The 13,769-nt window shown below is 45.1% G+C and overlaps 1 protein-coding gene across 11 annotated transcripts in view; it reads left to right on the top strand.

Annotated features, from left to right (window-relative positions):
• Positions 1-13,307, top strand: part of FGGY (FGGY carbohydrate kinase domain containing) — a 395,380-nt gene extending 382,073 nt beyond the window's left edge. For all 11 annotated transcript variants that reach the window (XM_084872970.1, XM_084872965.1, XM_084872968.1 and 8 more), the window contains 2 exons: positions 5,823-5,884; positions 13,073-13,307. In XM_084872970.1, the coding sequence (XP_084729096.1) occupies positions 5,823-5,884; positions 13,073-13,154 (144 nt within the window). In that variant the 3' untranslated portion in view covers positions 13,155-13,307. The remainder of the gene's footprint in view (positions 1-5,822; positions 5,885-13,072) is intronic.
• The last annotated feature ends 462 nt before the right edge of the window (positions 13,308-13,769 follow it).

Raw genomic sequence — 13,769 nt, 5'->3', positions numbered from 1 at the left:
CTCATATTTTGGGGAACCCATGTTTCTTCTCCAGAGAGGACCCAGCTCCCCCCACTGGGCGGGCCGGAGATCCATGGTACCAGCCACCATGGTGCTTCAGCCTCAGCATGAACTGAAAGGTCAGGCAACAGTTGTGGGCACCTGGACCACGAGAAGAGGTTCATTTTCAAATATAAAAGTGTCTCCATTTTTTCTTTTTTTAAAATCCTAACCCAAGGATATGTTTATTGATTTTAGAATGAGAAGAAGGGAGAGAAAGAAAGAGAGAGAGAGAGGCATCTATGTGAGAGAAACATCAACATTGATGGGTGTTGATTCCTCCAGTTCACACCCTGACCAGGAATCCAATCTGCCACCTTTTGGTTTATGAGATGATGCTCCAACCAACTGAGCCACTTGGCCAGGGCACCATTTTCTTATTTAGTTGAATCTGAATGATCAACATTACCTTTAATCCTTGGACTGAATCTTTTTCAGCCAGTTGCCCATTTTGTGAGGGTTGCTTTAAATAAACTGGATAATCCCTATGACCCCTTAGGCCATGTGAAGAACAGCACATAGCAAACCCTGGGAGCTGTGGACATAGAGTTGAGGACTCCCATGCCTCTCTTCAGAAACCTCACATCTTACCTGGCCCATGACTGGGTGATGTTTGGACCAAATGATGGATCTGGTGACATTCTGCATATTAAGGGTTGGCCAAGCTTAATTAATTTCCTTAGACTAAAAATTATATAAATGGTACTTCCAATCCTTTCTTCCGGAATCCTAATGCAACACCTTGAGCTCTCCCTGGAGTGCATACATGCCATTTTAGGAACACTGGCTAAGGAGATCTTCATTGTCCCCATTATGACAGCTATTGTCCTTTTCTTTAGCCACTGAGTTATCAGGAGCCAAGCACCTGTGAGGGTCACCTGGGCATGAGACCTATGGTGACCTCTCTCCTCCCTATGGGAAGCTCACAGTATAGCTCCCACGGTGCCAAGCCCTGGTTGTTCCCTGTAGATCATGTCTCTGGACACTTCTAAGCTTGAGGTACTCTTTGGTGCCTACATCTAGACTTCCCCATAGTCTCCCCAAGTCTTAAGGCCATTGTTCCCCTTCCCCGGGGGAGAACTAGAAGATACCAGACCCTCCCCTCCCCAAGTTAGTGTGTCTGCCTCTTTGGAATCCCCATCTTCTCCATGGGTGCTGAGAGCCCCTTCCTTGCCTTAACTTCATTTCCCTGGGTAACTCACCCCAGTGTAGCCTAAAGCCCTTCGGTAGCTCCCAGACCAGGCCACAGTGCATGAGAACTGGGTGTTTCCCGCGCCCACGCAGGCCTGGTGGTCGCCAACGCTGCTCCCAGAGTAGTGAGCAGTGTGTGCAAACTGGTTGCTGGGCCCTGACCAGGCGGGGAAGGGTCAAACCCCATGAATGCCTCCTTTCATGGCCATGGGACAGGGCCCCTATTTTCCCCACAGAGACCCTCCACTTGCTTTCAGAAGTAATGATCAAATGTGAACTTTCATGGTTTATTTATAGCTCTGCTTTAGAGAAAGAGAGAAAAGAAGTGATTAAAATGCGATTTTACCAAATATTTTGTTTTTAAAAAGCTCCTATTGTGTGGGCAGAAAGTAAAGAGAAAAGTCACTGCATTCATTGTGCTGTCTAGACTCTCAAACAAAGAGGGTAGCGTGCTGTACATTAAGATTGTCCGGCTCCTGCCTGCTGACAAAAAGTATGAATTTTGAAGCCAACTTCAAATAGACCCCTTTGAACAGAAATATATTGTGGGGGGTGGCTATATTTAGCACGTGTCAGCATTTCCATAATAACTCAGTATTGTTACGCTGTGGTAATTTCCAGATTTATTGCAGCCAGTGGGTTCATGAGGTTTCAGTTTTATGTTAATTATTTGGAGAAATTAGAAAACTCAGCAGTGCTATTTCTGATGACAGCGCTGTTCTCTGGGCATTCTCTTTACTGTGTCAGAGACCCACAGTGAGCCCTGCCTCCCAGGAGAGAGGAGGCTGAGCACCAGTTACTTTAACTGCCCATAAGCATAACTTTGCATTTTTTAGAATGCAGTATTTTTTTCTTACATTATCAAATCAATAGATGCCACAGTAGAAAATTTCAAAAAACAAAAAGAACAAAAGAAAGAAATATCACATGCTCTTGAACCTGTTCACATTTCAATACATGTTGATCCAGTGTTTATTGCGCCTGCATATGTAACTTGCACTTAGAACAAACAAACTTCTTGAGATAGAACTGAGGGACAACTGTGTACTCCCATGGCTCCTTTATGTTTTTGCAGCTATTTTTTCTCTGCCCTCGTTAGAAATTCTGATAGTTGCACTAGTTTCTTAGATATGTACAAAGTCACTTGGATAATACAAAATTGATGGTCTCTTAAGTTGTAGCCAAAGTTCAGAAATGAGAATATATAAAAATGTATCATCATCATCATTTTCATTTTCATCTGGAGATACGACCTCTCGGCATTCCTCCGGCTGAGCTGCTGAGGGAGAGAAGGGGGCTGTGGTCAGTCTTCCTTCCTCATTCACTTGTCCCCAGCACATTTGCTTTCTTTCTAATGCCTTGGAGGTGCTCGGAGGGATCAGGGGAGAGAGGTTGGGCATGTAGGAAAGTTCTTATCTAATCAGCATTGCCATGAATGGTCTGCATGCTCTCTTAGCCTAATTGGTGTTTATAGGCTCTGTCATAGATTGTGTTGGAGGGCCCCCACTTCCGGAAACCTCTCTTACAGTATCTTGTCTTTGTTAATGCTGCCCTGTTCTAGTATTTGCTTCTCCTCTCCTAATTCCTTAGAAAGCCAGTAGATCTCTCAAGCTGACTCTCTGCCCCATGAGGTGCCATGTTGGATGGGACTTAAGACAGCCCTGGAAGCCTCTCAACGGGAGCCACATCAGGTCTACAAACAGTCACGCCTTTTGCAGTCTGACAGCTGATGACTGTGCGGCTGATCCGGGTGCCACCTGCCCTCCACTTCTACGCTGAAAGGCCAGTGAGCCCTGCCTTCAGACAGGAGCCACACTCATTCCAGGGTCCCACCACATCAGGGACAGGCCGAGTCCATTGGTCTCAGTGAGGCCTGCTCTCCTGACTTGTGATGGGGACACACTCCTCTCACCCCTCCCCTAGAACGATGCCTGATGCACAATAAACCCTTGGTTGTCTCCTGAAAACCAAGCTCTTTTTCTGACCTTCCATGTGGATGAAAGATTTAAGAGTTGATGCATGGGTCCTCAACCACCCCTTTTGTGAATCCTTCAGGGTGGTCTGTTTGCAGCTCACTTCGGTATCTTATATCTGTCATCCTTATATCTCAGCCAAATCTTCCATTTTAAGTGTTCTCTCACATGTATGGTCCTTGAGTTCATTTATCTCGTACATTCCCCAAAAGTGTATGCCGTCCTAGATGCTGAGTTTGGCAGCAGAAATAGTTATAGCAGTTCGTGTCTTCAGGAGCTCCCTGTCTAACTGGGGAGATGGATGTGCTAAGAAGAAATCGCAGTGCCATGCCATACATGCTCTGATGGCTGGAAGCACAAGCTGCTGTGGGAGCAAAAAACACCATCTAGGAGGGAGCGGGCAGGCAGCGGGATGAGTCAGAAAAGCTCTTCTCCGTGGAGCTGAGTTCAGTGCTTAAGTCTGTACTTTTTCTTGGGGAAAAAGTCACCTCTTTTTAAACTTTTGAAGTCTCTATTGCTGCTGTTTGTTTCTTAGTAATTTGCTTTAAAAACAAGCAGAGGTGATAGGAAGAAAGGAAGAGAGAATCCCAGGCCTTTCTTTTGTCCACAGGAAAGTGACATTTATGGGGCACCTACTGTTGTGCAAGCTTCCTGATCCCGCCCATGAAGGCAGTCCTGGAGTGTGGGCTGAAGCCTGAGCCCTGCCTGGGGAAGCTGGCCATGGGGTTGCCGAGGCCGTCTTAGCAAGACGCAGGGATTCTGTCAGGGAGTCAGAACTAAGCCTGGGAAGGAAAACATTCCTGACACACATTGGGTGGGCAGAGCTCTTCAAACATCCTCCTGGAGTGGAATGCCATTGTGTTTGACAATTGGTCCCATCGCAAAAAAGCTCCGGACTGCCCTTTTTTTAGTTTTTATCCTTTGGCCATGCTTTCGTTTTCAATAATATTTTATAACTTTTAAAATCTCCTCCTTGCTTAAGGCTGCTGTTTCTTTTCTGTTGTCCATCTGCTTGCTGCTCTGAGCATCCTGATCTCCCCTCTCTGCACTTTTTAATCCATCGAGGGCAGGTAACTAGTTCAGAATGTTCTTGCCATTCTTGGGGAAGAGTTGCTAGAGCATCCTTGTAGGAGGAAATGTGTGTTAAGTGATGAACAGAGGAAGAAGCCTTCATATTTCCTCACCCTGAATAACCATGAAAAGGAAGTTTGTCTGTGTCCAACGTAGTGTTTGTCACACTATTGTGATCATGGTGAACGTCTTTTCCATTCTGTGGAGCTACTTGATAGGACCCATGCATTCTATCTCTCTATATTCTGTGTATACACATTGAGTGCTGTGCTTGGCACATGGAAGGAGCTCGGTGTCTTTTGTGAATAGTCTAGGTGCTGAGATTAAGAAGCAAATAGAAAAGCCTCTGGCCTCCTGTAGTTACACTCTGGTTAGGGCAGGGAGTGGAGAAGGCAGATAAGGAACGCATGAACCAGTGCATCCATGGCATGTGAAAAGGGAAGATATGGTAAATAATAAATGTGTGAGTGAGTGTGTGTGTAAAACTTACAGGAAGGTGGCAAGGATAGGGAGGGGCCAGCTTGTGTACGTTTTGAAGATACACAAGGTCTTTGACATTCTGTGTGATAGTCAGCTTGTTTACATTGCATGTGAATTTCTTGGAACAAAGAGAATGTCTTATGCCAATCTGTGTCCCTAGCACAGTGACTGTTACATAGTGAGTAATTAATAAATATACAGAATAATAAGATGTGACCCCGGAGTGATCACATCCTTAACAATAAGGCCTCAGTAGCTGCTTCGAAGACAGGACCTCTTTTGAGGACCTGTGTCGTGTTATTGCCCGCAATCTCCCTAATCTATTGGACTCCAAAGTGTGGGTTCACGCCATCCCCCTAACTTTGCCATAGCTTTAACAGCAATGGGAGACTTCCCAAAGGCACTGAACCATTTCAGTTTCACAATGGAGCCAACACCATCTATGGTTGACGTGGATGCTATACACGCCAGACATGTCCACCCAGACGCTGCTCCTGGCTGCCTGCTCATTGTTCCCTTGTAAAGACAAGAGTGTCTTAAAATCAGAGTCCAGAACTGAGTGGACTTAGCCCAGAGGCCTGTGTCTGCACTCACAGCTTCAAAGACTGCTGGGGAAAAAGCCCAAGGTGAACTGAAGAGGCCTTAAATAGTTTATCCTCCTGTACAGGGGCCAGGTGGGTTCTAGTCAGTTATTGTTGTCTTGAGTTAAGTGGACAGTGTCCTCAGTGGCTCATTATGTTGCATTTTAAACCCAGGTGTCCAGGCAATGGGAAGGAGAAGGCATTGTTTCCCACCATTTCCTGTGAGCAGTCACAACAGCTTCACCTTCTAGGCTGCTTATGCCCTGGAGGCCTCAATATTCAACCTTTTATTAAGCCCATGCTGTGTGTTCCTAGGTGTAACTTTTAGTGTTTACTGGGGTTTTATTTCCATTGCCAGAGAAAGTAAGTTCGGAGGGAAAAAGACTAACTGGATATCTTAAGGGGAAATTAATTCTAGTTAGAATCCCTTGCCTGGGACAAGCCTCACTTTGGGTTTAGCTTTCCAACTCCATGTTCTCTTTTGCAGGAGGCAATGGCAAGAATGAGCAAAGTTGGGAGAGTTGTGTTTCCCAGACTTGAGGATAAAAGGTAAGTTATGTTTTATATGCACAATGCTCAGGAATGAGGGCATATAAAGGCATGCAGCTCTAGGGCTGGAACAAGCCTTGGAGGTCAGTTAACCCAGTCCTTTCCTTCAATAGTTAGTAAAATTAAGTCTCAGAGAGCTAGAGTTTCAAGGTAGGGCCAGACCTGGGGGTCAGATACAGACGTCTAAACATCAGGCCAATGCTCTTTTGACTAGGTCAGTGGTTGGCAAACTCATTAGTCAACAAAGCCAAATATCAACAGTACAGTGATCAAAATTTTTTTTTTGAGAGCCAATTTTTTAAAATTTAAAGTTCTTCTAATGCCACTTCTTCAAAATAGACTCGCCCAGGCCGTGGTATTTTGTGGAAGAGCCACATTCAAGGGGCCAAAGAGCCACATGTGGCTTGCGAGCTGCAGTTTGCCGACCATGGGTCTAGGTCATGAGCAGCAAATCTGCCTTTCTCAGTTCTAAAATGTGGATCTCATATCTTCCGTCAAAGGACACAGTAGCATCTGTCCATTCTTTTACCCTTTGCATCACTTGGCATTGAAGGCTACATCATGACCTTGATCAGTACTTTAACCCCAATCACAAATCACTAATTTATTGACCTCCTACTTTATTTAAGACATTATGCTCATTAGCCACAGCTTTAGAAGGGAATAAGACACAATCTTATTTATGCACACAGATCATTTCAGAACAAAGGGTAAGTTCTATACAGTTGTCCAAGGAATTAAGGAATGGGACCCTGGAGAGTGAGAGGAGGTTAAGTCTTAAATGCTTAAAAGAAATTGTCAGATGAACCAAACAGGGAAGGACATTCTTGGTAGAGGGATTAACATGCAAAGTAATAAAGGTGAGAGCAGCATGGTATGTCAGCTAACTTCTAAAAACACATAATTCTGAAATGCACGGTATTAAATGGGGAATGGCAGGCTGTGAACCTGGGCATTGGGGAGTAGACAGTCTCATCCCCTGGGGAGTCGGAGGCCATGCTAAAGACCTCAGGCTTCTCCTGCAGGCGGAATGGAGGTGCTGAATGGACCTGGTCAGATGCGGAGCTTAGGAAGATTCCCCTTAGAGCACATGTGTCAAACACAAGGCCCGCGGGCCAAATCCAGCCCGCCAGGCCTTGCAATGTGGCCTGCACCGCACTGTCATCACTGCACTCCGCTGTCAGTTTATGACATTGTCAGTTTATGACTGTTCAGTAAACCATTCAGCCCGCGATTTAGGCTGGATTTTAGATTTTGGCCCCTTCTCTGATTGAGTTCGACACCCCTACCTTAGAGGATGAATTGGTGGACTTAAGGGTAGAAGCAGAGATCAGGTGGAATAAGCCAGGTGAGAGATGAAAAGACCTAAATCATTGGTAGTGAGTTTAAAGACAAACAGCCCTGGCCGGGTGCCTCAGTTGGTTGGAGCATCGCCCCATACACCAAAAGGTTGTGGGTTCGATTCCAGGTCAGGGCCCAAACCTAGGTTGTGGGTTCAATCCCCGATCATTGGGGTGCTTACAAGAAGCAACCAATCTCTCTCTTTCCTATCTATTCACTGACCCTCCCACAACTTCAGAGGGAAGTCTAGTTTATGTTTTTATTTTTTCTTTAATATATTTTTATTGATTTTCAGAGAGGGAGGGAGGGAGGGAGGGAGGGAGAGAGAGCGAGAGAAAGAGAGAGAGAGAGAGAGAGAGAGAGAGAGAGAGAGAGAGAGAGAGAGAGAGAGAGAGAAACAACAATGATGAAAGAGAATCACTGATGATCAACTGCCTTCTTCACGCCCACCCCCACCCCCACCCCCACCCCCACTGGGGATGGACCTTGCAACCCAAGGCATGTGCCCTTGACGGGAATCAAACCCAGGACCCTTCAGTTTATAGGCCTATGCTCTATCCACAGAACCAAACCAGCTAGGGCAGGAAATCTGTTTTTAAGTTCTCCCAGTAAATCCATGTGCTCCTTTTGCAAAGAATCTTTAGCTTCTGGCCATCAGCTGGGAAACTGCCTATGACACAGTGCTCTATCACCATCTGCAGGCTGCCTGAAGATTTGCATGTAGAAAGGGAGCCAATCTCCCCTGAGCAACTGGCACATCTATCTCCTCCTTGATTCAAATCACATTATTATCTGTAGGGAACATACACTTAGGAGCAGCTGAATGAGTGTGGAGAGAACTTGGAGTGTGGAAAGGGGATTCGCTTGATTTTAAAAGTCAGCATCTCAGAAAGTATTATTTAGTGACTATGGTTCAATATATCACTTAAGAGGATCCTAAATCTTATCCATATTTACATGTGGTCTTAGAGCAGTCTCTTACAAGTGCCTGAGAAAATTTTGTTCCTCAAAAGGCATTATGAACAGAATAAGAAAGCATCCCACAGAATGAGAGAAAATATTTGCATATCATATATCTGATAAAGAATTAATATTCAGAATATCTAAAGAACTCCAAAAACTCAACAACAAAACAAACAACTTGGATCAAAAATAGCCAAACGGCCCAGCCAGTGTGGCTCAGTGGATTGAGCATTGACTCAGGCACCAACAGGTAGCTAGTTTGATTCCCAGTCAGGACACATGCCCTGATAGCAGGCTAGATTCCAAGTAGGGGTTGTACAGAAGGCAGCTGATCAATGATTCTCTCTCATCACTGATGTTTCTATCTCTCCTCTTTCTCCCTTCCTCTCTCTGAAACAGATAAAAACATATTTAAAAATAGGCAAAGTACCTGAATTTAGACATTTTTCCAAAGAAGATATGTAAATGGCCAAAGAAGACATGAAAAGATGCTCAGTACCTCCAGTTATTGGGAAAATGCAAATCAGAAATATAATGAGATATCTCACACCAGTTATGAGAGAAACTATCAAAATATGTGAATATAAGCCAACTGTTGATAAGGATTTGGGTCAATTGGAACCTTGTTGGTAGAAATGAAAATGGTGTGGCCACTGTAAAAAATAGTGTGGTGGTTCCTCAAGAATTAAAAATATAATTACTATATTTTCCAGAAACTCCAATTCTGGATTTATACCCCAAAGAACTGAAAGCAGAGACTCAATAATATATTTGGGTTCCTATGTTCATAGCAGCATAATTCATAGTAACTAAAATAAAGAAGCAACCCAAGTGTCTATGAATGGATGAATGGGTATACAAAATATAGTATATACATACAATGTAATATCACTCATTCTTAAAAAGGATAGTCTGACATATGCTAAAATATGGATGAACCTTGAGGATATTATTTTAGATGAAATAAACCAGTCACAAAAAGACAAATATTATATGATTCCACTTATATGAAATAATTATAACATTCAGAATTATAGAGAGAAAGTAGAATGTGATTGCCAGGGGTTGGGGAGAACAGGAAATAAGGAGTTATTGTTTAACCAGGCTGGCAGGGGGGGCAGTTAGGGGTGACCAGGCAAGTGGGGGGGGGGCAATTAAGGGTGACTAGACCAGCAGAGGGGAGACAGTTGGGGGCGACCAGGCTAGCAGGGGGCGGGGGGCACAGTATGGGGTGACTAGGCTGGCAGGGGGGGCAGTTGGGGGTGACCCAATTCGTGCATCCTGACAGGAACCATGGACCATGAAGCTGTGGTGGGCACAGGGGTGGATTTCAGCCCATCTGCGCTCCTGCCCAGCCTCTCCCAACACTGCCCCGCTCCCCCTGCCACCACTGTCACACACAAACAGTGCAGAGTGATTGGGGCCATCACCTCCCCCTGCAGTGGGTTTGAGTAGCGGCTGCTGCCCCAGTTGCCTCTCAGGAGCAGGGGGAGGTAAAGAAATCCTCAGAGGCAATCAGAACCAGTGTTGGGCGCCTGCAGCAGGTGCAAGTGGGGCCAGTGCTGGCAGCAGGTCTAAGTACCAGGAGGGACTGCAGTGCATGGGAGCAAAGAATTTTCAGTAACCACTAGAGATTCACCCCATGATAATGACCAGCACCCTACCTTAGCCTCGCGCCCCTGCTTACCTACTCCACCATCCTGCTTCAGCTGATACCAGTCATGTTCTGAGCTCTGCCACCTCTGCCCACACCAGCCATGTTCCACATGCACCCCCTGGTGGCAAACATATCAAGCAACTGGTTATTCAGTTGTTCCACTGTTCCATTTATTTGTATATTATAGAGAGATGGGTATAGAGTTTCAGTTTTGAAAATAAAAAGAGTTCAGTGGATGGGTGGTGATTATGATTGTACAATAATGGTAATGTTCTTAATACCAGTAAACTGTATACTTAAAAATGGTTAAAGTGGGCAAATTTCATGTTATGTGTATCTTACCAAAAATAAATAAAAATAAAACTTCTGTATCTTTCACATCTCATGCTATTAGGACCACACTGACCCATATGAGGCAGGAGCAGCACAGGTGGGGGAAAAATGGTTTGGACCTCAGCTTCCCATTGGGGAAACAAATTAAAAATTAAATAAAGGAAAAACATCTATCGCTTGTGTTCTAAGATAATAAAATTATTTGAGAACATTCATTCACATTCCGTAGTACTTGAAAGCTCATGGAATATATCATATTTTCTTGTTTCAAACTATTATCACCCTCTTAAAGCAGGGAAATTGAGGCTCAGACAATTATACAAAGTTGCCCAAAGTCACTCCAGTTCCTCTGCCTACAAAGAAGATGTCTTCCCCATTGTACAAAATGAGGCCAATTAAGTTGTTGCAGAGTTATCAGCATTAGCAGTTTTGAGATCCCCAAGTTAGGCAGTTCATCTCAGAGAGTGAAAGAATTGCTTAGTATTAAATTATTGAGTATCATTAAAAGGAGAAAATTGCTATCCCCAACATAATTACATAATTAACAAGAGGCCCAGTGCATGAAATTTATGTGTGTGTTGGGGAGGGGGGTCCTTCAGCCCAGCCTGCAACCTCTCCAATTCGGGAACCCTCGGAGGACATCCCTCTCACAATCCAGGACCACTGGCTCCTAACTTCTCACCTGCCTGCCTGCCTGATCGCCCCAACTGCCTTCCACCCCCCCGCTATCCTGGTCACCCCCAACTTCCCTCCCACGCCGGCCTGGTTGTCCCCAACTGCCCTCCTCTGCCAGCCTGATCACCCCTAACTGCCACCCCTGCCAGCCTGGTCACCCCTTATTGCCCCCCCTCCTGGCCTGGTAGCTCCCAACTTCCCCCCTTACTGGCCTGGTCACCCCCAACTGCCTCCCTGCCAGCCTGGTCACCCCATACTGCCCCCCCCCCCCGCTAGCCTGGTCACCCCCAACTGTCCCTCCTCTGCCGGCCTAGTCATCCTTAATTGCCCCCCCCCATACACACTGGCCTGGTCACCCCTCTCTGCCCCCCCTGCCGGCCTGGTTGCCTCAACTGTCCCCCTGCCAGGTTATTCACCCCACCTGCCCTTCCACCGGCCTAGTCATCCCTAATTTCCCCCCACTCTCGCCATCCTGATCACCCCACACAGTCTGCTGATCAGTCATTTGGTTGTCCCTCATTAACCTCTCTGCTGGCCTGGTGGCCCCACACAGTCTGCTGTTCAGTCATTCATCTGGTCGTTTAGGTCATCACAGCCCCTAGCTTTTTATATATTAGGATAATTTGGAAACCTTCAGAGTGGGTTTTAGTAAAATCCACATACAACTAGATTAATGATAATATTGGAAAGTTAATTTTTTATTTTTTAAATACATTTTTATTGATTTCAGTGAGGAAGGGAGAGGGAGAGAGAGAGAGAAACATCAATGATGAGAGAGAATCATCAGTTGGCTGCCTCCTGCATGTTCCACACTAGGGATCAAGCCCACAACCTGGGCATGTGCCCTGACCGGGAATCAAACTGTGACCTCCTAGGTCATAGGTTGACACTCAAACACTGAGCAGCCACACCGGCCATGCTGGAATATTAATTTTCTTTTTATAGTCACCGTAACTATCACTGGTACTACTTCCTGTGAGCCAGGCAGTTTGCTAAGTCTTTTCATAGGTTACCTCATTTAATTCACACTGTAGCTTTTTATGTAGGCCCTATAATTACTCTCATTTCCAAACAGGGGAATTTTGGTACAAACGGATTAAGTACTATATCCAAGGTCACACAGTGAGTAAAGTCCAAGCTGCAATTCAAACCTAGGTGTTTGAGCCGAGCTCCTAAAGCTGTGTTTGGCCCCAGCACAGCTCTTGAGTGACCATAATGCTTAGGGTAGAAATGCTTGGGGGGAGGGGACTCCTATTACTCTCATCAGCAGGCTGACAAGTACTAGAAGTTCCAGGGCTATTCTTACAATCGCTCTCCCCCAATTCTCGAGCTTGTACTAACATTCCCTCATGAAGACTTCCTTTCAGAGCACCCCAAGACACACTAACCTGGTTTCATCAACCCTTCACCGCCAGTCAGCTCCTCCCAAGAGGGAGGAGTAAGAACAGAGTGCAAGTCTTCAAGCTACCTTGTCTCATTCAAGATCGGTCTGCCCTACCATCTGACTCATGGCCAACCCCGAGTTCTGACAGGTTTCCCAGAAGAGTCAGCTGGAGAGTACTGGAGGGCAAGGTCCTCTGTGGGACACCTGCAGGAAAGGCGTGAGTCATGTGATCCTAGGGCTCCACAGATAGAGCAGTCTGCAGAGGAAATGTAGGTGTGGAATCTGCAAAGAGTGATTAAAATGTTTCGTCTTGTCCCTGGTGAGGCTGTGGTTTTAACCCAGTCATCAAACCTGGGATTAATCATGTACGAAGTATGTATTGAAGCTGGGAATGTGAATGGTCCTGTGTTCAGCCTGTACATCACAGAGGAGGCTTTCAGTCAGACAGACCTAAGTGTGAATTCCAGCCCTAATGATTTTTATTTATACTACTTTATTTTTTTGTGTTTTGTCATTTTTTTTTTAAGAAGTCCCTGGGTTGTTGTTGTTTTTTGTGGTGTGGTTATTTATATGCAAGGTTATTTATATGTGGTTATTTATGTGCCAGGCTATTTATATGCAAATGTTTTTGCTTCTATAATGGAGATAATAACAGTCCATGCAGGTTAGAGATCATAGAGATAATGCTACCTGCTGCTCAGGAAGGTGTGTGAGCATTGAACAAATGAGGGGTGTCTGCAAACCCATCACAGATACAGTCCCATTCTAAATGTAAGGGGAAGCTGCAGAACAGCTTGTCTGAGATGGGTTCAACATATTCCTTTGTCTCCCACAGATATTATGACAAGAAATATCAAGTGTTCCTGAAGCTGGTTGAGCACCAGAAGGAGTACGCAGCCATCATGAAAGGGGACTGAGCAGAGCTTGCAGGTGTTGGTGCTGGAAGGTCCTGAGGCACGTCACCAGGGACCTCTGTCCCTTCATCTTCTATTCAAGACCCCTTAGGTATCATTTCATCATCTCTGTGTTGTCTTTCAATAAAGAAAACCAAGACATGTGCAACCGAAACTAGAGGCTTCTATTTCACAGCTCCACCATTATTTGCTTGGTAGTTTCCACAGGCACCTACATGGAGACAGATGTTTCACATGGGGTCATAGGATCTCCTATGGGACTAGGTTTGGGGATCATTCAGGCTGAAGGTGGGGTGGGGAAAACGGAAGCATGTGCTTGTTAATTGATTCAATGTCAGTCCTTAGATGGAAGACTTACATAGCTTTAGGTAGGTCATCTAATGTCTATTCTATAGGTGGCTAAAAGCTGTTGTAAGCTTTTTTGGAAAAAATTTCAAACTTACAGAAAAGTTGCAAAAAATAGGAAAGATACAGAGGAACACCCAAGCATCTAATTTTTATGTTTTAACATTTGCCTCATTTGTTTTATCGTTTGTATGTTCTCTCCACACACTTGCATACACATATACACAAGTATGTATGTCTATCCACACACATTTTTATTAAGTCATTTGAGAG

Source organism: Pipistrellus hanaki (genome assembly GCF_964339955.1).
Source record: "Pipistrellus hanaki genome assembly, chromosome: 2".
Classification (NCBI taxonomy): Eukaryota; Metazoa; Chordata; class Mammalia; order Chiroptera; family Vespertilionidae; genus Pipistrellus; species Pipistrellus hanaki.
The sequence above is the reverse complement of the archived record's forward strand: the minus strand, read 5'-3'. Positions and strand labels throughout refer to the sequence as shown.